The 25,508-nt window shown below is 37.8% G+C and overlaps 1 protein-coding gene across 2 annotated transcripts in view; it reads right to left on the bottom strand.

Annotated features, from left to right (window-relative positions):
• The window catches only part of TMEM245 (transmembrane protein 245), a 112,417-nt gene that overhangs the window by 19,915 nt on the left and 66,994 nt on the right, over window positions 1–25,508 (bottom strand). For both annotated transcript variants that reach the window (XM_028493698.1, XM_024126192.2), the window contains 6 exons: window positions 18,649–18,747; window positions 16,499–16,630; window positions 12,925–13,047; window positions 12,651–12,796; window positions 3,125–3,225; window positions 2,051–2,225 (listed from right to left, as the gene is read on the bottom strand). In XM_028493698.1, the coding sequence (XP_028349499.1) occupies window positions 2,051–2,225; window positions 3,125–3,225; window positions 12,651–12,796; window positions 12,925–13,047; window positions 16,499–16,630; window positions 18,649–18,747 (776 nt within the window). The remainder of the gene's footprint in view (window positions 1–2,050; window positions 2,226–3,124; window positions 3,226–12,650; window positions 12,797–12,924; window positions 13,048–16,498; window positions 16,631–18,648; window positions 18,748–25,508) is intronic.

The raw sequence follows: 25,508 nt of genomic DNA, 5'->3' as shown, positions 1-25,508 counted from the left end.
GCCACTGTAAGGTTATTAATTGGCCTTATTTCAATATTGCTGTATCTCAGGGACTAGGGATACCCAAGGAGAGGGAGAAGATAAGGGAACGGCTGGTTGGTGGAGCAGTCAAAACACATACGACATTTATCAATTAAGTCTGCCATCTTATATGGGTGTAGTTCACAGCACCCCAATACAATTACAATAGTAACATCAAAGATCACTGATCACAGATCATCATAAAAAACATGATAATAAAAAAGTCTGAACTATTGCAAGAATTACCAAAATGACACAGAGACACAAAGTGAGCAAATGCTGTTGGAAAAATGGCGTCAATAGACTTGCTCAACACAGAGTAGCCACAAACCTTCAATTTGTTTAAAAAAAAAAAAAAAAAAAAGCAATATCTGTGAAGCCCAATAAAGCGAAGCGCAATAAAATGAGGCACGCCTATAGATTACAGCCGCACAGCACACTGATAATAACATATGACCACTGACATAAGAGGGACTTAGAAATAAGGTATACTTTGTTTGTTTCTAGTTTCTAAACACAGATGATTAGAACAATTTAGTGAAGGGAAAATAACTAAATACCTTGGAAGGATATCCTGTACTGTATTACAATTCAGTAACATTTAAGGTGAGCTGGTCTTCAGGAAACCAATAAATTATATTTGTAATTTATTTGTCTTCTTCATTCCAAAAAGGATTTAGGGCAATATTCCATGTTACACTATGTAAGCAAGCATTTTCCCTAAACAATACATTTAAGGAAAATTTTTATCAAAAATGCTTAAAGCTTAAAAAAAGTGTGGGAGCTTTTAAATAAAAGCTTAATTTATTACAAAATAAAATAAAGCAAATTATGTAAAATTTTTCATTTCCTAATGATGTCGGTTAAATAAGGTGTTACTTTAATTATTAAGATAGAACTATATCTAAGTCTTAAATTCTAGCTAAAAACCCTGATATAAAATTTACAGCAAAGTTTAAAGAAATGAAAACACGTAACTATAAATCATGTAACTACTCTTACGGTTTAAATATCAACTATTAAATGTTAGTTAAGCTCACTATGAAGTTGTCCTGTTATCTTTAAATTTTAGGCATAAAAGTTCCCCTAAGGCTTGCTTATGGAGTTGCTTGTTTCTTGTTGCTCTGGAACTTTGGGGCTTCTTAGTTGTTCTATATCATTTATTTTCTATTTTAACTTACTAGAGAGAAAACAAGGTAGCATATGACTGGTCTCTTCATAATTTCAAATTAACTGAAGGGTCCTCTTCCTGTAAACTTAGACCCTGTCTACGCTTATTGTGACGAGTTTTACTTAAAGAAAATTTAAAATATTAACTATTATGATAGTTTCAGTGGGCCATATTCTGAATTTGAGTAGCTAAATAAAATTCAATATTTGTCACATCCTAGATTGTAATAAGCAATGTTAATCTGGATACGTGACTAAATGAGAATCAGCTTGATTTACTGAATGCAATTACTAAGAGACATCAAAACCTATAAAAACACAGATATTTATTATATTGCCAAAGTTTGGCTTCTGCCTTAAATTTAATCTGCATTCATCATAGAACCATACTATAATATCTAAAGTAAGAAAGCACTGCTTGTCAGATACGAACTTGATGAGGTTTCATTTTACGTGGAAATCCTCAAACTTACAACCTAATAATGTGTTTCTCCGAAAGCAAAGAAGTTCTGAAAATAACTACTAACTTGTTATCATACTTAAAATATTTTTATTTTGAAGTATGTACAGTAATACTTTTTTCCTCGGTTAAATGTCACTAAACCGGAGGATTATTCACAATTTTTAGTCTCATGTATTGTAAATAAAACTTATAACAAAATAGCATACCTTACAAATGATATTAATTAAATTAAACTTTGATTATATCAGTGGGTTCACAAAAAATTACTTCACTGAAAATCCTACCACCAGTCCTTTCTCCCATGCCCAAAAGGAAAAAAAAAAAATCTTAAAAAAGGCCAAAGAAATTCCTGGATATGATTCATCACCAACTGCAGAAGTTCTGTGGAATACTTACCCTGATATATCAGAATAGATGGCAGTATCTACAAAGTATGTCGGCAAGAGATGAAAAACCAACAGTAAGATGGCTTTGCATCCTAAGCCTTGTGTAAGCCACAGGTCTAGAACTGCAGGTATTGCTGCCCAATATGTGCCTAGAAATGGCACTGCTCCAAGGATTGCTGCTAAAGCTAATAAAGATTAAAAGAAGAAAAAGCAACTTAACATCATCATCAAAGCAATAACAAAACAGCAGAATCTAATCACTAGCTCCTACTACTTAAAAATTTCTACCAGAACAAGTTAAACAAATACAAACTCAAATTTTAGGGGAATGATATGCCCTGTTTAACTGAATTTGCTAGTTGAATGAGGACCAAGATCTTCAAACTGGATCATGAAAATCTTTCTGAAGTGTGTGTCTGCTCTTAAGCAACAAAATTTTAGTGTCCCACAGTTGTTATTCTCAATCAATGGTTAGTTAATACGTATGCAGTTGGCCCTCCATATCCTCAGATGTGGAACCTGCAAATACAGAGGGCCAAAGAACCTGAGCATCCACAGATTTTGGTATCCTCAGGGGGTCCTGAAACCATACCCTCAGGGATACCAAAGGACAACTGTACAGTCCTATAATATAACTATAGAGCACTCGTCAAATATTTGTACTGATTCCAAAGCCAAATCAGAAATTAGTTTCTAAATCTCAGATAAGAACGTATATTCTTTACCTTGCTTCTTTCCAATAAAAATGAAGTGTAATTTCAATAAAAACACCAAAAATAACCCTGCTAACTGAAGGACCTTACTTTACACTCATCCCTTTCCAGAACATGTTCTGGAAAGTATGTTCAATTAACAAATAAGTATTTGTTATTTATGCAGTGCTTCCTATGTGCTGGGTATTGTTTTAACTACTGGGGATACAGCAATAAATAAACATTCCAAATCATATTTCTGCTCCTAATCTGGACTAGATTAAATCTCAAAATTTAGCATTTTAAATTTAAGGAAGCTGTCAGTAATTATATGTAAAGTGGCTTAATGTCCCTTAAATGAAGGACAGCAGAAGTTATGATACAGTTGTTACCTGACGGTATGAAGACAATATTGATGCCAAATATAGTATGAGTCAGCCAGGTGTATAATCCGTAGAAGCCAGCCATTTTGAGGGAAGCATCAAACACCCCTCTAGAACATCCAAAGATAAAAGGGAAAGAAAATAAACACAGTATCATACTGTGATTCAGAAAAATCCATATTTCTAGGCTTCCGGCTACTTTATCCAAATCTGATAATAGCTTCAATTTTTCCAATGGCCTGAGAATGCTTTTTTCATTTTATTTCAGAGAAACATAAAAATCTTGTATTGAAAACTTGAAACAGATTTACTAAACTGTTCTTTATATTCCTCTAATGAAAAGATAACTGAAATAAAACACCTTAAAATACCCTATTCACTGAAATAACTCATCAACTCTTCACTTCTAAAGCAGATCGCTCACCACCAAAATAAAGAGTAAGAAAAATAAGTGTGAATATCTTATTTCTGAGGATGTAGTTAAATTTGGAGATATGCAGGCTGTGGCCAGCCCTCCCCTTTGGGAAGTGCAAGTGAGGAATACTATAGCCGGTACTTCATCAGTCTTTCTTCTCGTTAACAAAATGTTCCCACACATCTTAAACCATGCAACCCAACCTACAAAGTAACTTCTAAAAATGCTATCAAAGAATGCAGGTCATTGGGAGAGAATATACAAAAGAAGTCTTATTAATTCCGAAGGAGAATCAGAGAGGAAAATACAAGAGGTGTAAAAACAGACACACATATTCCGTGATTAATAGGAATGAAAATATGCAATCTCAGGTACTTCATTTTTGCTTTTCAGTTGGAAGATTAAGGTAGTATTGTATAAGGAGGAGAAATAACCAACTGCTCAGAGAGAGCACAAAGGCAGCAAATCTTAAGTTATCCCAAGGTATCACAAAGTTACAAAAACCAGGAATCTGTGGGGTGCACAGGACGCACGCTTATATACTCATGAGAGAAGGAAAAGCTGTTTGTGACTGAAAAAAGCAGAGACCATGGCAGCAACGTAACACTGTACACACAAAAAGACACACCAAGATTTTCCAAAGCATCCCAAGAGGTGTACTGGGAGAGTAAGTCAAACTCTGGAACCCAGTGACTCAGTCATTTCATAGGGTTCTGAGACATGGATTTGGTGACAGAGTGGCTCCCAAAATTGTGAAACCCTGTCATACTGACCAGCAGCTTTCACTCAAAAAAGGGCCATAGGCTCTCTAACAATAAGGACACAGGCTAAAGAGACACCAAAAAGACTTACAGTAAGGGAGATAGCCCACAGGAAATATAAAAGATCTGAACAGTGACTGATTAGAACACATGGAGGAAAAAAAGAGCATGAGAGATTCAGGTTTTAAACCTGAGGGAGAAAGAATGGCAGTGTCTCAAAGTCATGGAGAACCCCAGAATGGGAGAGGACATGGAAGAAAAGGGAATATGTTTAGTTTGGGCAGTGTTAAGTCGAAAAAGGATGATGAAAATAAATACCCTGGAGGTAGCTGGAAATAAGAGACAAGGCTTAATAGTGAACTTAGGACAAGAAATTTGAGATGCACCAAATAATCATAGGAAAGGGTAAGATATCCCAAGGGGCAAGCCTAGAAAGAATGGGGCAATGACCTCTGTTCTCATAAGGGACCTAAGGACAAAGAAACACCAGCCAAAGAGATAATGAAATCATTTCTCTAGTAGGAAGAAAATCACTAGAGTACACTATTCCCAGAGAGCAAGGGAGAAGGAAGCTTTTGAGAATGAGGGAATAATAATATCAAATATCATGGAAAGATTAATGAGAACAAAGTCTAAGAAAAAAAGTACAGAATCTGACTAGAATGGGGAAGGGGGGCTGGTGAGAAAAGATATAGACGTGATACTTCGATCAATCTTATGGTGTTTTAAAAATTTTAAGCCAAAAATAAGTTGACATCAAAGTGCAATGGAATACCACAACTGAATCACCCCTCTAGGTGGCAAGTAAGCAAAGCTCAATCCAAAAAGGACCACTCGTAGGGAAACAGTCTCCTTCTAACTCTGGGAATATTGACTGTTGGTAATATTCTCACTAAGGCAACTTTTAAGTAAGTTTGTAGACCCTAAATGCACTATCTATTGTTCGCAGTAACTAAACCTTTTCCTGTATCCCAGTGAGGGAAGTAAAGACAATATATTTCCCCTACCTTATGATCTGGCACACAGTTTTTTAGAAAGCAGAGAAAAACCTTCTAATAATTTACTAAGAGAATTTTTTAACTTCTTCAAATTCCTAGCCATTTTTCTCCTCTCTTTCTTCTATATAAGTTTTATTGAACTATAATTTACCAACAATAAAACTCACCAACTTTAAGCGTATGATTCCGTGAATTTTGACAAATGTATGCAGTTGCATAACTACCAGCAGAATCAAAATATAGAACATTAGCATCATTCCCAAAAAGTTTCCTCATGCCCTGTTATAGTGAATCCCTCCCTGAGCCCTGGTCTCTGACAGCCACTAGATATGCTTTCTGTCACTACAGTTTTGCCTTTTCTAGAATTTTGTACTAACAGAATCGTACATTACGTACCTTTTGAAAAAAATGTGGTAAAATATACATAACATGAAACTTACTATTTAACCATTTTTAAGTGTACAGTTCAGTAGTGTCAAGTACATTCCCACTGTCATTACACAGCTTTTTGTGTTTGGTTTCTTTAACCTAGTACAATGCTTTTGAGGTTCATCCACATAGTAGTTTGTTTCTTTTAAATTTCTGAGTAGTATTCCATCATATGGATATACCACAATTTGTTTATCCATTCACCAGCTGATGGGCATTTGGGCTATTTCCAGTTTGGGGCTATTGTGAATAATGCTGCTATGAACATTTTTTTTTTTTTTTTCGGTATGCGGGCCTCTCACTGTTGTGGCCTCTCCCGTTGCGGAGCGCAGGCTCCGGACGCACAGGCTCAGCGGCCACGGCTCAAGGGCCCAGCCGCTCCGCGGCATGTGGGATCTTCCCGGACCGGGGCACGAACCCGGGTCCCCTGCATCGGCAGGCGGACTCTCAACCACTGCGCCACCAGGGAAGCCCTGCTATGAACATTTAAGAACAAGTTTTGGTCATATGCTTTCACTGCTTTTCAGTAAATGCCTTAGAGTGAAGATGCTGGGTAATATGGTATCTGTTTAACATTTTAAGAAGCGTTAGCAATTGTTTTTATCTCTCCATTCAGAGAAAACCTATAGTCTATGGACACCCAGCCAGAAGTTACTGCCTGCTACATCACATTTCCTCAAGGTGTAAGGCTTAAACTTCATACTTATGGTATTATGTGGGTGGATGCTGGCAGAAAGAACAATTCAGCTCATGAAAAGCTAAATGACAATGCATCTGGAGTCCCAAGTAACTGACCTGATACACACTTGGTGCTCAATAACAGTAGCTATTATTGGAGCTACTGTTATCAGGTATCAAGTTCACCAGTCTCATATGTATGTGGCATACAGTCTTCCTCCACTATCCACCTCAATCTTTTTTTTTTTAATATTTATTTATTTATTTGGCTGCGTCGGGTCTTAGCTGTGGAACACGGGATCTTGGCTGAGGCATGCGGGATCTTTCGTTGTGGCGCACGGGCATCTCTCTAGTTGTGGTGTGTGGGTTTTTCTCTCTCTAGTTGTGGCACACGGGCTCCAGGGCATGTGGGCTCTGTAGTTTGTGGCACGCAGGCTCTCTCATTGAGGCGTGTGAGCTCACTAGTTGTGGCGCATGAGCTTAGCTGCCCCGCAGCATGTGGGATCTTAGTTCCCTGACCAGGGATCAAACCTGAGTCCCCTGCACTGGAGGCGGATTCTTTACCACTGGACCACCAGGGAAGTCCCAATCTTTTCTTTTGAGTGGAAGAATACCTGCTTGTGCTCCACCTTCTAGGACACCTGTTTTCAGTGACTCTTTAAAGACTGACAGTTGTTCTCTAACTACATCTCCGGGCTTTCCTAGCACTCAGCAGTTGGAGAGAATCAAATTCATAAGACTCAGCAGGCTCTTTTCCTCCCCTCTTTCGGTAGCTCAGTCAATCTGGCTCAGCAGGCCTGACTTATCTCAATGGATGAGACTGACACCAGCCCCTGAGCTGGAGGCTCCCCCTTTCTAACAAGGCCACATCCTCACTCAGAGACCTTCCACTGTCAGACAGTCCTACAGATGTTCCCCTGCCCTGTGCCATATGGAGACTGCTACAAGGCAGGGGTCCCCTCTACTGGAAGGCAGGCCATAGCACATCCCATCCAGTTAGGCCTCATCTAAGCATACCTCTCTGTGAATAAAAGTTCCAAGTTCATACCCAATCAGCTTTTTGTCTAAGTGTAATTATACTTGTATAATTATGACACATAAAGGTTTGTGTGTCCATGCCTTGTTTACACAACTACATATCTTAACTCCTCTGTACCAGAGACTTGAATTGACTTCAAATGATTGGTTAGAATTTTAATTCTTAACCAGAGCTCTGTCTTTATCCTTTATAAACTCTGAGATGAAACTGTTATTTTCACAAGTTTTTTACTTCAGCTCTCAGCCCCCTCTCATTTCTGACCAAAAGAGTATTTATGTTACTTTTCCAAACTGAGTGAGAGAGAACTAGCCAGCCAACTCAGGATTTCATCAGATGACCTGCTTTTAATGGAGTGAGACTTGAAGCAAGGACATGGGTGGGGAGAATGAAAAACCACAGTCAAGAAGCTCTATGCCCTCAGGGTACACAGGGCCCAAGACCACAAACAAGTAGGAAGCACAGTCTAAGGGAAAAGAAAGAAAAGGAGAGTAAAGAGTCCACAATCAGATTCTGCCTACTCCTGACATTTCCTTACACTGGTTCTGCCCTCTTTTCTTTCTAAAGGTCAGATAGGGAGACTATTAGACTATCATTCCCCAGGGAACAACAGTAGTCTACCCTCACTGCCACACACTGCACCTCAAGTAGAAGGTGAGCTAGTGGAGAGGGCAGGCATGTTCAGAGACCCCGCGTATAAAATGACCAGTCAGGAATCCCTTCTTACAACCCCCTCCCTTTCCTGATTCACTAGCCACCCCAGAGACCCAGCTCCACAGTGAAAGGTACAGAAACTTGGTTGACACTGGATTTCCATTCCAGAGGGGAATGGTCACGCTGTGCACGCAGACCTAGCTTGCTGGTGAGGGGCTCAGGGAGAGCTGCTCCCATAGACGCCTTCCGTCCCCACTGGAAATAACTGTGAATCACACACACAAGCGTACAACCGTGGCATCACATTAAATCGTGTAGAGTCCTTGGCAGCAGTAAATACTAATTCAATATTTTTATATAATTAATACATTGTTTTGTGTCTTTGACAGTGCCTACCGATCATGGATACTTACTCTAGTGCTAATTTAAAAAATCAACAAGAGGTTGTTTCAATTACATACGCAAATAGCAAACATTTGTATCTCAACACTAGTTCTATTATGAGCCTTATTAAAATGAATTTAGCAATTTTTAAAGCACCACAAAGAGAAACTAAATACAAGACAAAGTTTTTAAAAGTCATTCCCCTTGGAAACTTGAAGCAAACGTTTAAGCTTATTAAACTGATCTTTAATCAAGTAGGTTAAAAAGGTATTATATTTACTGACTTGGTTATTATTTAAGAACTCTACTAATTTAATTTTCCCAAACATGCATAAGAGATTCTGCCTCTCTATTTCAGCATTAGGAGATCTCTTCAAATAAATGAAAATATATTTTCTTACAGCTTTAAACTCTTCCTTATACATTTTAATTTAAGCAAATAATGTTTATAACCTTAAATCCACAAGAATTTCTTTCTAATGAATATTTCGTATTTCCAGTAAAAACTGGAAATACTGATTTACTAAATAATCGACGTTGATTTTTTTTTTTAACCCAAATACTTTTAATTCTGCAAAACTGGAGGGTAGAGGTGGGAAGCATGTTCACCAAAAATCTCACAGTACATACATTCTCCCATCAAATTCATCACTAGGACTCCCACCCACCGGCCCTGAAAAGCTGTAATCCCACAAGCAAGAGCCCTACCCGTGTGCATGCACTCATGTGAAAATATCACACACACTAAATTGCACTGAGGCCGTGACAACATGCAACTTAGTAATGTGCAATATCTCCACCAGAGCAAGCAGAATGGAGCATCGGGGAAGAAGGGTGTGATGCAAACATTCAGGACACAACATGCTCTAAGGGGAGGCCAATGGTTTGGGAGTAACGGATGCATGCCACTAACTCAAAAATTCATGAAATGAAAACCCAATCACAAATGTACTCAGTTTAGAAGAATACTCATTCAGAACGGAGAAAAATAACTAAGGTTCAGAAATTCAATGAGACAGTGATTATCTAGTAGCCACATATTTCAGAAGGCAAAGCTTGAAGAACAAAGACACTTTCACTGTCTGGACATGCAGTTAACTCCCAATTTCAATTCCACTTTTAACTTATTAATGGAGCGTATAAAATGAGTTTAATAATTCACTTAACTGCAACACTGATGACAACTAATGACTGATGCTTATAAAACCCGACATCACTGATAATTTACACACTAAACTTCAGTCTCAGGGCATTATGATAATATTTTCATGATCACTTGTATAATATTTTCCCTCTTAAAATCTTTCTCCATGAAGAAACATATTCCATCTCGAACATAATCCTTAAGAATGAAGAAACTGACAGGAGCTTGTAGAACTAGAACTCATTGCTATCTTACATATATGAGAAAGTTCTTCAGAGGTATCTATGTAAGACTGTATATTTTAAGTCTTGAATTTGACCCAGTAAAGAAATAAAAAGCACTCAGACTGCTAAAAATCAACCTGAATTATAATCTATAATTTATATAACTTGATATAGCTGTGGTTAGAAAAATGGCGCAGCCTGTAACAAGTTATCTCGTCTGTACCATATTTTTCAGACTCACAGAAATCTATCAATTTTAAGAACAATTAGAATTATAGTGTTGGCTGTTAATTTTTTTTCTATATTAAAAATAAGTGCTCTATGTGACTTTTACCACCATAAAAAAACATTAACCTTTGCTGTGCACCTGAAACTATCACAACATTGTTAATAGGATATACTCCAATACAAAATAAAAAGTTAAAAACAAATTAAAAAAAAATAAGATAATGAAATGAATGGTTTTTGTACGAGTATACGTTAGAACCAAGACATGGGCTATTCTTATAGTACATAATTAGTGTGTACAATCCCAAGAAGATAAAGCAAATCTAACCTGTGAAAAGACATATATTTCCTCATATCTATGTAGATGACTGTACGCTCTCTAACCTCAAATTCCTTCCTGAACCAAAGACCTAATTTTTTTTTTAATTTTTATTGAAATATAGTTGACTTTGTTCTGTTAGTTTCAGGTGTACAGTAAAGTGATTCAGTTATACATATATATGAATATATATATTCTTTTTTACATTCTCTTCCATTACAGGCTATTATGAGATATTGAGTATAGTTCCCTGTGCTATGCAGTAGGCCCTTGTTATCTATTTTATATACAGTAGTGTATTTTATTAATACCAAACTCCTAATTTAACCCTCCCCCCCCACCTTGGTAACCATAAATTTGTTTTGTAAATAAGTTCATTTGTATCCTTTTTTTTAGATTCCACGTATAAGCGATATCATGTGATATTTGTCTTTCTCTGCAAAGAACTAAATTTTTAGCTGCCAGCCTCATGTGTCCATGTGAATAGTCTTAACAGCACCACGAATTTAATTCATCATCTTCTGTTCCAACCATCTCCTGGAAGAAGGCATCATGGTATACCAGAAGAATGTGTGATCTCAATCAACTGGACTTAGGTACAAATCACAGCTCTGCTTACCAGTTCCAAGGAACCATGACATTAAAGAATAATCTTTAAAACAAAGGAGGTGGCATATTTGGTATGAAAAAAAAAAATGACTCAATGACAGACATCTAGAGGATGGTCAGCTGTGCTAGTAAAGGTTACTTCAGGAAAAAGAAGTATCTTTCTTGAAGTTCTTTATGGACAAGCTAGATACTTTTCTGTAAGACTTGGCTTAACTTACACTGACTAGAGGATTATGGCAGCCTTTGATATGGCTGATTCCATAGCTTTATCCTATTGGGAAGATAGAAGGTTATTTTTCCTTTTTGGTAAAGTATTTGCATAAACTTTTTGAGACAGATGTCACTTAGATACACTAAAGTTAATCTATTGATAGATTAATAAAGATGATAACCAATGGTCAAATAGGCTTAGAAGGGATGCTAAAGCCAACAAGTATCTTTCCGGAAGACAACTTCACCCTGAAAGCTGTTACAGTAGACAATATACTCCCAAACTTAGACTATTTACATGGATGGCTCCATGTGGATACCCGGGAGCACCAAAGGGGATAAGAGCTTTTTTGGTTTTAATCCCACCTACTGTCCAATAAAGTAGGAGGAAAAACAGAAAACCTAGCAAAGTTTCCAGAGAAAATATATTTTAGGTGCATGCATGCTATTTGAATGTAACCAAGGGTTTTCCAAAGATCAAAGTGGTATCCTCACCAGCTGTTACATGAACACAGTGAAAAAATAAGCCAAAATCAGTCAGACAGAATTATCAGGTCAAATCAAGATTTCTGTGGCAGACTAGTTTCAAGAAATTACCATTTTCTTAAAAGTATGTGGAAACAGAAATGCCAGCCAAAGATTCACTATTCAAGAGAAGCTTTAGATCGCCTAACAGCTTATTAGAAAAAAGAGCTCTAATGGATAACATGAGGATTTCATTTGAGTAGCTATTCATAAGAAGTCAAAATAAAGTAGAGTCTTATTAATGAGTTAGAGCAATGAGGGACAAAGTTTTGGGAAGGAGCTGAGACAAGGCTGCAAAAGGCCTCTCCCTACCTGACATGATGAAGAGGAAAAAGAAAAAGGCATCAGTGACTTGGAAAGAGGATATGAAGAATAAAAGCTGAAGAATCATCTCATTCAGAAATCAAGCTTGCAATACACAGACCCCAGAAGACATGATGGAAATTTCTGGCTGGAACCTGTGATACACACAGAGCCCGTGACTTGGAAATAACCCCAAATTTTGCATTTCCGGTATCCAAACTACCCTCTGCAGAGGGCACAGCCTGGCTGCAGAGGGACAGAGGAAGAAACAGGAAGGCCACCTACTCTCCTCCCCAAGCAAAGCTAGAATTACTGAGAATACAAGGGGGGTTCTGAGAGAAGCTGAGGTGTATGTGTGGTGCAGGAGGGGCTTCTCCCGAGCAAATTATTACGAGCTGCAGCAAGGGCCTGGGGACAGGCCATTAGACCTCTGTACATCACAGGCTTGAGAGTAAGATATTGAAACTGTTTTACATTATCCTCTCAAAGGAGATGTTAAAAATTTGAAAATACCAGCGTCCCTCACTAGCTTAGCAGGAAGGCTCAAAACAGAAAAATGGGCCTCTCATGGAGAGCAGTTTCTGAAGGAAGTAAGAACAGCGTAAATCTTATCCCTACCTGATAGCTTCTTCCACAGACTGGCCAATAATATTAGAAGAAGGACCTGGCTGAGATAGTGGTGTCAGGCTTATCACCCACTTCACTGGCTTGTAGTACTCATCACTGGAACTTAACAGATAAAATAGTGTGGTCAGGAAAATTATCTGCAAAACAAAGGACAGTACCTCCTAAAATATCACACTTGGAAACTACAGGAAGGAAACATAAATGGAACCGAGAATATGCTTTACTGCAGAAGGAGTGTGACACGTACTCATCTGTGTGTACATACCAGAGACAGAACGAAGTTGAGGAGGGCAGTCCCGCTGTAGAAGAGGATGGTCAGGAGCGTGGTGACAGTGGTGAAGAGCAGGCTCACATTCCTGCTCATAACGATCCACAGAGACTCTAAGATCTGGTGAGGAGGGAAGGCTAAATATTAGAACTAATCCTCAGGAAAGCACTTTCTACAGCTATCTAGTGTGCTCTTAATGGAGTGTTTTAGTACCAGAAACTGAAACAACAAGAACTGAGCATTATTTTATCTGAAAACACTTGAATGTTGATTAGTAAGGAAAATGGTTAAGTAAATTATGGTGAATGTACTACAAATAATAACAGGCAGCCATTAAAACATCTCTATTATAACACAGAAAAATATTTTATGATACAATGCTAAGTTTAAAGAACAGGACAAAAAAGCTTATTTATAGCATGATTATAACTATGAAAATGGCACGCATAGAGAAAATACCTACAGAAGAATATGCCAGAGTGCAACCTGTAGTTGTATGTAGCTTGTAGGACCACAAGCACAGGCCAAGAAATTCTAACATTAGTCTGATTAGCTATACCTCCCCCACCGACTTGCCATCTTCAATTTAGAACCAACAACAAACACAAAAGCGTCACTTCAATGACTTCACTAAAGTCACAATAAAAGAAATGAACAGATGGGGTCAGAGCTCTGCAGCTGAAAACCTTTCCTCAGATAGATAATGACCCTATATCAAGACCTACTGAGTTCATCTGATCCATCACCTGCAAATTCACTAGAACCAGATGTTAATACATGTTAAATATTACTGAAAGAAGATGTATAATATCTATAACACACCTACGTGTTTTCACATAGGTGTGTTATAGATATTTCCTATCTCTTCATGAACTTAAAGTCCCATATGATAATGTCTGTTCTATTATTCTCCCCAAGAGGACTATCCTTCCTCTTAATGAAAAACAAGGAAGCAAGATGATCAGAAAAACACCTTCCATTATAGTTTTCAAAACGCTCGCATAAACCTCACAGCAATGCAGCTAGGGAAGCCATGTAGATGGTATCATCTTTATTTTACAGATATACAAACCGAAGCTCAGAGATTTTTTAAAACTTGCCCAAGGCATGAAGCTAATAAGCGGAACTAGAGCTAGGACCAGAACTCCTAATGGCTGGTTTCATTTTGGTGCCCTTTCCAAAAGAGAAGTTCTGGTTTTTGTCATATGCTCAAGTTATACCATCTCTTCCATGAAAGGCCTATCCATTCGTTTCCTACCTCAAATGTACCACTTATAAAGGCATATTTTGTTGTCCTCAGCATTTCTTGCAAACCTCAGCTCAGCCTTCATAAGAGGACTTTGGCAGGCTAGTTTCATTTACAATAACTCCTTACATAAAATCTTGAAAATGCTTCACGATGCCTACAAAAATATGCATGATTGACTGTTTGACCTTATGGGATAAAGAATGAATGAATAATGCCACTGATTCTAAGAAACAAACCAACAATGCCCTTACTTGTGATTTTTACAAACATTCTTTTGGCGAATTCAGTCACTTTGGAATTTTTATCAAAAAAAATTTTTAAATACTTTCTGGGTCATACTGATAGGAAATACTCTGTGGTAATTCTTAAGAAATTAACTGAATACATTAATTGTAGACTGGTAGTCACCAACAATACAGTAACTTTTCTATGTACTCAAAGGGATTAGGAAGAAAGGTTCAGAAAAGAAGAAAGAGATGCTGGGTATTATAAAACCAAAAAGTTCAATCAAGGGCTGACCTTGACAGTTTCTTAAAATTTGTTCTGATGAGATAGGTGGTGATATTAAAGAATGTGACTTTTTTTAATACTGTATAACAAAACGTGTCAATATTTAGAATATATATATTAGATGTTAGTGAACCAATATTCCAAATGACCAGTGCACATTACAAAATCATGTAAGGGTAGAAGATCCATCCCTAGCCAAGACAGATCAAGGGACCTTAATATAAGAGAGTAGAAGAAGTTCACTGATACGGTTTCAAATTCTACACTGCAACTAACCTTTAAGAAATACCATTTGTTGAGTTTTGGTGTAGTATCAAAGAATAGTCACGATGATCTGAAAAGGTTATTAAAAGACTACCCTCTTTTCCAGCTACATATCTGTGTGAGGCTAGATTTCCTCATATACTTCAACCAAAACAACATATTCCAACAGACTGAGTGCAAAAACAAATATGAGAAACGAGACATTAAACAGGTTTGCAAAAATGTAAAGAAAGCCACTCTTCACACTAAATCATTTTTTTTGTTTTGGAAAATGCTTATTTTTCAGACATAACAAGCATGTTCTGCATGTCAACAAGTAACGTTATTTTTTAGTGAGTTGATAAATATTTTTAAAGTTCTCAGTTTTAACTGCTAATACAATAAGTATCAATAGAACCCACATCAGCAAAAGCTCTTTGGAGTCCTCACACCAAAATCTGAGAGCCACTGGACTACAGAAAACAGAGGGAAGGGATGATCAAAAACAACATTCTTAGAATTGAACTGTTGTAGCTACATTAGGCGATTGGGAGAAAGGGAAAATGTGAGTGCAGGGATGGGTGAAGGGACTGGGTGAAGGGACCAAAGGAGTCGTAAGGAAACCCCAAGGGAGCTGTAAGGAAGCACTGAGGGACTTGTATCTTCATCTTCCATGTTAGGAAGCCAAAAGATAATGTAAAACCAAGAAAGAGCAGCATAAACATTATTTAAGAAATTTAGAGGTAAATACACAGAGAAAGCTAAAAGAATTGAGAGCTCTTTTTGGAGAATGAGACTGAAGTGGGGAGGCACAGAGCAGGGGCACTGCTATTTTTTATTAAAAACCTTAAAACATTTTTGACCTTTCAGCTATGGTCATCTATTATTTTGATAAAAATTAAATTTTAAAAATATCTAGCACAGCAAACCTCCACTTTTATTAACATGATGAGAGTTCCAAGTTTATTCACATGAGAAGTCTTCTCATCTCTATGAAAAGCCACAGACCAAGATACCTCACAAAGTATACTACGGAATGAAGAACAGTCGCTGAAACTTGGCAACACGGCAAGCTGTTCCTTGCTGCCTTTGATCCTTTGGTAAACAAGGCAGAGGTGGGTGATGCATGAGGGAAGGACAGGTGGGATGATAATAGGCGAAGCCTTTAAACATCCAGTCCCTCTAAGGTGACTGGAACCATATTTCCATCTGCCAAAGGGCTTCACCCACCAAAGGTGGCTCCCTCTCTAGTGGTCCGACTGGGGACATTCTGGTCAGCCTAGGGGACAAGGATACCATCTCAGAATCTGAGAGCCACAGCATCACGTGTGCTACCTGAGTCAGCATCTCTTGGTTACTCTTCGACCACAGAGGAGGCATCAGGGGAGCTACACCTGAAGCCTATGGCTTTTGGACATCCTTCTAGTGCATTTCGAACTCTCCAAACTGTAAATGTCCTGGCATTAAAAACAGGGTATCAAAAGGCCTTTCAGTGTGTGAAGAAAACTGGGAATTAGAGTTTCTGTTTTTGTTTCTAAGTCCAGTTTAACTATAAATACTATTTCTTACCGAAAGAAACGTCTCAATGTTCTCATGGACAAAAGAAGCGATATCCTGCCAGTCCAGAATGTCTCCCAGCCAGCTGTTCTGACGACTTATGTGCATCTTGTGTCCTTTGAGCCTTCCAGAGTGCGTTACATTCTATGGAATAGAACAGTTCAGACATGAAATCTCCATCTTAACCTAAAGAATAGGAGGTATAAATAGCCTATTTTGTTTTAAGTCCACTTGAGCAATTTAGTAAGCACACAAAGGTGAAAAACTTTGTATTATTTAAGAAATCAACAAAGAACTCCACCGAAAGACCTGAAATATATTTTTCTGTTTACATTCTAGTTACTGTGTCTCAGCCTAGCTTAAATGCTTCCCTTCTAAGTATGTTCATGAACACACTTTACTCGTCAGTATGTTCAACTGAACACGAACGCAGCATATACTTTCTTCTTATTTTTCCCTTTTAGCCCCTCTAACCTTTCTCTTGGTCTCCCAGTTTTGCTTTTCTCCTCCTTTGCTCATCTCCCTTATTACTCCTCCATACACGCTAAAGGAAGCAGAGGGGAAATAAAAATATGAAAAAGTATGGCTAAAACCAATACAGTGTTATATGTCAATCATATCTCAATAAAACAGGGGAAAACAAGGGTCGGGGGGACTCTAACTTGTCTATCTGGAAGAGAATTACATTGGCAGAAATGCAGGAATAACAGATTTGAAAGAGTGATGTATAAACAAAGTGATTGGTAAGGTTAAAATTTAGAAATAGAAGTAGATTCTTAACATTCGTGTGTTTCCATTCTCGTACTTTTTTCAAACAGCACTGTGATGTCAGCCTTCATTATGCAATGAAGACATTAGGTCCTAGTAAAAGAGGTAAAGAAAGCAATGCACTTACCCACTTACAAACCTATGCTTTTAAAACACTGACCACCCTGGACCATAAGTGAAGCTCAAAAGGGGTGAGGGACAGTAAAAGCTGTTTGTCTGTAAGCAGAAGCCCCAGAGTCAACAGAAGAAGTGGATACAACCTTTCCAATAGTCTGGCTCTTCGGCAGATATCTACCCAGAGATCCCCCAGTTAGATTTAACTCCCAGTTTTGGAAACCCACAAAAACCATCACTGTTCCTTCGACTCCTCCTGGGGCAAGAGTACACAATGCCAAACAGGTCACTGAGCAACAAATTCAAATTTAAAACAAGCCCTCCTACCCCCAAACCCCAAGTTAAGAGATTTATTTATGTTTCTCTTCTGTTTAGATCAACCCAGGGAAAAACCAACCACAAACTCTGCCCCACTCTATCTCCTTCCCCTGGATGGGCATCTTCCACAGCACAGCTCCCTAATGGCCCACAGGCCTTGCCAACGCAGTGTATAGAACAGCCCGGCACAACTAGCTGGTTTCAAACCATCATTTTTATATTTAATGAAAAATGATACTATTTTTCATCATAAATTCTGAAATAGGAGTACATCAGCACAAGTAGCATTAAAGGTTTATTTTAAATAAAATAAATATCTCTAAACTTTTGGATCTATTTTCACTTCATCAAAGAGAAAAGTTCTTAGTCTGGAGCTGTATTGTCCCAAACAGTAGCCACTACCCACATATGGCTACTGAGTACCTAAAATGTGGCTAGTCCAAAAACTGAGATGTGCTGTTAGTGTAAAAGATAAACTGGATTTCTAAGACTTAGAATGGAAAAAATTATATATATATAAAATCTCATTAAATTTTTTTATTCATTCCATATGGAAATGACATATATTGGGTATACTGGGTTAAGTAAAATACATTATTAAAATTAATTTCACCTGTCCTAGTTTTTTTTTTTAATGTGGCCACTAGAAAAATTAACATTACATGTATGACTTGCATTCATTACATTTCTACTGTACAAATCTGGTCTAGAGGATGGGATGCTGTTGATGGTAATGAACAGAGGATGGAATACTGATACACCAGAGAGACTGGTGGGTTCTGCCGTGGAGACTAATCATCAATTCAAGCTGACTTTTAGTGACCTGAAGTTTAAGAACTTGCAGCTTAAAAATGTCAATAAATGAAATCCCAATGTTAACACAATCCTACCTAGTCAATGAGTCCATAAAATAAAAGGACACTATCAGTTTACAACTGAAATCCTTAGCTAAAATAACTTACCTTTACAAACCAAGAATGATACAGTCTGTCCCAAAGTTCTAGTACTTGCTTTTCAATTACGGCAGTATTATTCACCTTATCTCCAAGAATTTTATGAAGCTGGAAGAAATACAGGTATAATCTGGGTTAATATTTCAGGCAACAATCCAGTAAAATTAATACATGCTGGGTCTCTATATTTGTTCCAAATCAAACTAAAATGTTCCAGCCTATTTAATTGCTTCTAACCACATTATGTTCTTTCCTTAAACTCTACTCCTCAATATCCCCAGTGAATTTCCTCTCTCCCATCTTTTTGCTTCTTTTTATCTTTCCTTTATTCTTAGGTCTCTTAGAGAGCTTCTTTAGGTTTTAAGAGAATGAAGCCATGCTTACTGACTGTTCTGATCTTACCTGCCCTCAGTCTTCTCTGCTAGCTCACTTCTCTGAGCTTCAAAAGCTTAAGTGCTGTAGGAATCTACCTTTGGTCCTCTTCTAGCTATATTCTCTCCTTAGGCCATGTTATGGGCTTAATTGTGTCCCCCGCCCCTAAATTCTTATGTTGAAGTCCTAACCGCCAGTACCTCAGAATGTGACTCTATTTGGAGATAGGGTCTTTAAGGAGGTAACCAAATTAAAATGAGATCATTGGGGTAGGTCCTAATTCACTATTACTGTGTTCTTATAAAAAGAGGACATTAGGACATAAACACACATAGAGGGAAGACCATGTGAAGACAAAGGCCATCTATAAGCCAAGCTCAAAGAGGCCTCAGAAGAAACCAATTCTACTGACTCCTTGATCTTGGACCTGTAGCCTCTAGAATTGTGAGAAAATTAATTTATGTCGTTGAAGCACAAAGTTCATGGTACTTTGTTATGGCAGCCCTACCAAAACTAATACAGTTCATCTCTACCAATCACATGGGTACTATCTGATATTCAAACTTCCATCTACAGCCCAGATCTCTCCCTTGAGCTCCAGCTATGTATGTCCGATTGTATGTCTACTTAAGATATTTAATATGCCCTGAAACAGAATTACCAATCTACCTGCAACACCTACACCCCACTAGCGCCTCCAATTCTTTTCATCTAAGTGTACAGCTATCCTTCTAGTTGGACAAACCAAAAACTTCCTTCCCTTGCACTCCATAACCAATCCATGAGCAATTCATGTCAAGACAACCTCAAAAACATATCCCAAATATGACAATTTCTCTCAATTTCCACTTCTACAATCTTAGTCCAACTCATCAACATCTCACCTGGACTATCAGAATAATCTTTCAATTGGTCTCCCTGCCTTCTTCGTTCTTGCCCACTTCTCCATAAAGCAGCCCAAATGAGCTTTCAATATCCTAAATCTGGTCACATCCCTGTTTTAAAGTCCTTTGTAGCTAAATTAAAATCCCAAGTTCTTTACGACCTAAAGGCTTGTCTCATCACCACATTCCCTATTCCAGCCACAGTGACCTTTCTTTCCCTCATTCAAGCTCCTTCTCATCTCAGGGCCTCTGAATTTTCTATGCCCTCAACTTGAAACATTCTTTTCGAAGACCTTCATAAATTGCCTCCTTCTCACCATTCAAGTCTTAGTGAAAACATTACCTTCTCAGAGGCATTCTCTGGCCATTCTAGCTAAAGCACCACTTGGAGTCACTCTCTACCACATCACTCTGTTTACTCTGGTCACAGCACTTTCAGATCTGAAACTTTTATTTGTTTGCATGTTTAATGCTTGTCTCCTTTCACCCGGAATGTAAGGCTCCAGGAGAGTTTTAACTCTTTCTGGTTTACTGCTTTTCGTCAGCATTTAGAACAGTGCCTGACATGTTTGTGCACTGGCTGTCACTTTCTTCATTCTTGTCATCAGAGAAGGGACAGAGGAAATGCACTCATTACTTATTCTCTTGCTGTATCAGGGCAGTATCTCTAGGTACAAATTTCAAAAAGAGAATACAAGTAGAAAGGATAGTTAAAGCAAGGATGTTGCATGACAAAAGTAAACTGAATATTGAGAAAATAGTAAACTGGGAGATCTGAGTAGAACCCGAACAATGCATAGAGGACATGGGAGATATGGCTGACAAAGAAGGCTGAGGGCAGACAGACAGGAACCCTCTCTGTTCAAACCTGAACACACCCTATAAAAAACTCTTTTCCTTTCCTGAGTGTAACATTGTTTTCCCTAGTTTTGACCCTTTCCACACTTTAGTTCTTAGGACCCAATTCTTACATGATTCTTAGCTGGATAAGATCTGAGCTTATTGGAAAACTACCTCTGCAATTTCAATGGGTCTTTTTTTTTTTTTAACAATTTTACTGAGATATAACACACCTTACAATTCTTTTATACATATATCACTTTTTTTTAACATCTTTAATGGAGTATAAGTGCTTTACCATGTTCTGTTAGTTTCTGCTGTATAACAAAGTGAATCAGCTATAGGTACACATATATCCCCATACCCCCTCTCTTATGCATCTCCCTCCCACTCTCCTTATCCCACCCACCCTAGGTGGTCACAAAGCACCGAGCTGATCTCCCTGTGCCATGCAGCTGCTTCCCACTAGCTATCTATTTTACATCTGGTAGTGTATATATGTCAATGCTACTCTCTCACTTCGTCCCAGCTTACCCTTCCCACTCCCGTGTCCTCAAATCCATTCCCTACGTCTGCGTCTTTATTCCTGTCCTGCACATAGGTTCATCAGAACCATACTTTTTTTTTGATTCCATACATATGTGTTAGCATACAGTATTTGTTTTTCTCTTTCTGACTTACTTCACTCTGTATGACAGACTCTAAGTCCATCCACCTCACTACACATAGTTCAATTTCAGGGTTTTTTTATGGCTGAGTAATATTCCATTGTGTACATGGGCCACATCTTCTTTATGCATTCATCTGTCAATGGACATGTAGGTTGCTTCCATGTCCGGGCTATTGTAAATAGTGCTGCAATGAACACTGCAGTACATGACTCTTTTTGAATTACGGTTTTCTCTGGTTATATGCCCAGTGGTGGGATTGCTGGGTCATATGGTAGTTCTATTTTTAGTTTTATAAGGAACCTCCATGCTGTTCTCCATAGTGGTTGTATCAATTTACATTCCCACCAACAGTGCAAGTTTTCTCCACACCCTATCCAGCATTTATTGTTTGTAGATTTTTTGATGATGGCCATTCTGAGCGCTGTGAGATAATACCTCATTGTAGTTTTGATTTGCATTTCTCTAATGATTAATGATGTTGAGCATCCTTTCATGTACTTCTTGGCCATCTGTATGTCTTCTTTGGAGAAATGTCTATTTAGGTCTTCTGCCCATTTTTGGATTGGATTGTTTATTTTTCTGATATTGAGCTGCATGACCTGCTTATATATTTTGGAGATTAATCCTTTGTCAGTTGCTTCCTTTGCAAACATTTTCTCCCATTCGGAGGGTTGTCTTTTCGTCTTGTTTATGGTTTCCTTGTTGTGCAAAAGCTTTTAAGTTTCATTAGGTCCTATTTGTTTATTTTTCCTTTTATTTCCATTTCTCTAGGAGGTGGGTCAAAAAGGATCTTGCCGTGATTTATATCATAGAGTGTTCTATGTTTTCCACTAAGAGTTTTATAGTGTCTGGATTTACATTTAGATCTTTGATCCATTTTTAGTTTATTTTTGCATACGGTGTAAGGGAGTGTTCTAATTTCATTCTTTTATATGTAGCTGTCCAGTTTTCCCAGCACCACTTTTCTCCATTGTATAGTCTTATCAAAGATAAGGTGACCAGGGTTTCCCTGGTGGCGCAGTGGTTAAGAATCCACATGCAAATGCAGGGGACACGGGTTCGAGCCCTGGTCCGGGAAGATCCCACATGCCATGGAGCAACTAAGCCCGTGCGCCACAACTACTGAGCCTGCACTCTAGAGCCCACAAACCATAACTACTGAGCCCACCTGCCACAACTACTGAAGCCCGCGCACCTAGAGCCCATGCTCTGCAACAAGAGAAGCTACCGCAATGAGAAGCCCATGCACAGCAATGAAGAGTAGCCCCCGCTCGCCGCAACCAGAGAAAGCCCATGTGCAGCAACAAAGACCCAACACAGCCAAAAATAAAAGTAAAAAAATAAATTAATTAAAAAAAAAAAAGATAAAGTGACCATATGTGCGTGGGTTTATCTCTGGGCTTTCTATCCTGTTCCATTGATCTATTTTCTGATTTTGTGCCAGCACCATACTGTCTTGATTACTGTAGCTTTGTAGTATAGTCTGAAGTCAGGGAGCCTGATTCCTCCAGCTCCAATTTTTCTTTCTCAACATTGCTTTGGCTATTCAGGGTCTCTTGCATTTCCATACAAATTGTGCAATTTTTTGTTCTAGGTCTGTGAAAAATGCCATTGGTAATTTGACAGGGATTACGCTGAATCTGTAGATTGCTCTGGGTAGCACAGTCATTTTCACAATGTTTATTCTTCCAATCCAAGAACATGGTATATCTCTCCATCTGTCTGTATTGTCTTTAATTTCTTTCATCAGTGTCTTATAGTTTTCTGCATACAGGTCTTTTGTCTCCTTAGGTAAGTTTATTCCTAGGTACTTTATTCTTTTTGTTGCAATGGTAAATGGGAATGTTTCCTTAATTTGTCTTTCAGATTTTTCAACATTAGTGTATAGTAATGCAAGAAATTTCTGTGCATTAACCCTGCTATTTTATCAAATTCATTGATTAGCTCTAGTAGTTTTCTGGTAGCATCTTTAGGATTCTCTATGTGTAATATCATGTCATCTGCAAACAGTATCAGTTTTACTTCCCCTTTTCCTATTTGGAGTTCTTTTATTTTTTTTCCTTCTTTGACTGCTGGGGCTAAAACGTCCAAAATTACATTCAATAACAGCGGTGAGAGTGGGCAACCTTGTCTTGTTCCTGATCTTAGAGGAAGTGGTTTCAGCTTTTCACCATTGAGAACGATTTTGGCTGTGGGTTTGTCATATGTGGCTTTTATTATGTTTAGGTAGGTTCCCTCTATGCCTACTTTCTGTAGAGTTTTTATCATAAATGGGTTTTATCAAAATTGAATTTTCTCGAAAGCTTTCTCTGCATCTGTGAAATTATCATATGGTTTTTTCCTTCAATTTGTTAATATGGTGTGTCACGTTGATTGATTTGTGTATAATTAAGAATCCTTGCATTCCTGGGATTAACTTGATCATGATAGATGGTCCTTTTAATGTGCTGTTGGATTCTGTTTGCTAGTATTTTGTTGAGAATTTTGCAACTATGTTCATCAGTGATATTGGCCTGTAGTTTTCTTTCTTTGTGACATCTTTGTCTGGTTTTGGTATCAGGGTGATGGTGGCCTCATAGAATGAGTCTGGGAGTGTTCCTCCCTCTGCTGTATTTTGGAAGAGTTTTGAGAAGGATAGGTGTTAGCTCTTCTGTAAATGTTTGATAGAATTTGCATGTGAAGCCATCTGGTCCTGGGCTTTTGCTTGATGGAAGATATTTAATCAGAGTCTCAATTTCAGTGCTTCTGATTGGTCTGTTTATATTTTCTATTTCTTCCTGGTTCAGTCTCGGAAGGTTGTGCTTTTCTAAGAATTTGTCCATTTCTTCCAGGTTGTCCATTTTATTGGCATACAGTTGCTTGTAGTAATCTCTCATGATCCTTTGTATTTCTGCAGTGTCAGTTGTTACTTCTCCTTTTTCATTTCTAATTCTGTTGATTTGAGTCTTCTTCATTTTTTTCTTGATAAGTCAGGTAATGGTTTATCAATTTTGTTTATCTTCTCAAAGAACCAGCTTTGACTTTTATTCATCTTTGCTATTGTTTTCTTCATTTCTTTTTCATTTATTTCTGATCTGATCTTTATGCTTTCTTTCCTTCGGCTAACACTGAGTTTTTTTCTTCTTTCTCTAATGGTTTAGGTGTAAGCTTAGGTTGTTTACTTGAGATTTTTCTTGTTTCTTGAGGTAGGATTGTATTGCTATGCACCTCCCTCTTATAACTGCTTTTGCTGCATCCCATAGGTTTTGGGTCATCGTGTTTTCATTCTCATTTGTTTCTAGGTATTTTTTGGTTTCCTCTTTGATTTTTTCAGTGATAACTTGGTTATTTAGTAGCATCTTGTTTAGCCTCCATGTGTTTGTATTTTTTACACTTTTCTTCCTCTAATCAATATCTAGTCTCATAGCGTTGTGGTCGGAAAAGATACGTGATACGATTTCAATTTTCTTAAGTTTACCAAGGCTTGATTTCTGACCCAATATATGATCTACCCTGGAGAATGTTCCATGAGCACTTGAGAACACTAATGATGAAAAATCTGAAAGTGAAATTAAGAAAACACCCCCATTTACCACTGCAACAAAAAGAATAAAATATCTAGGAATAAACCTACCTAAGGAGACAAAAGACCTGTATGCAGAAAATAATAAGACACTGATGAAAGAGATTAAAGATGATATAAATAGATGGAGAGATATACTATGTTCTTGGATTGGAAGAATCAACATTCTGAAAATGACTCTATTACCCAAAGGAATCTACAGATTCAATGCAATCCCTATCAAACTACCAATGGCATTTTTCACAGAACTAGAACAAAAAATTTCACAATTTGTATGGAAACACAAAAGACCCCGAATAGCCAAAGCGATCTTGAGAAAGAAAAACGAAGCTGGAGGAATCAGGCTCCCTGACTTCAGACTATACTACAAAGCTACAGTAATCAAGACAGTATGCTCTTGGCACAGAAACAGAAATATAGATCAATGGAACAGAATAGAAAGCCCAGAGATAAACCCACACACATACGGTCACCTTATCTTTGATAAAGGAGGCAAGAATATACAGTGGAGAAAAGACAGCTTCTTCAATAAGTGGTGCT

This window comes from Physeter macrocephalus, chromosome 9 (assembly GCF_002837175.3).
Source record: "Physeter macrocephalus isolate SW-GA chromosome 9, ASM283717v5, whole genome shotgun sequence".
Lineage (NCBI taxonomy): Eukaryota > Metazoa > Chordata > Mammalia > Artiodactyla > Physeteridae > Physeter > Physeter macrocephalus.
This window is presented reverse-complemented; position numbering and strand designations above follow the sequence as displayed.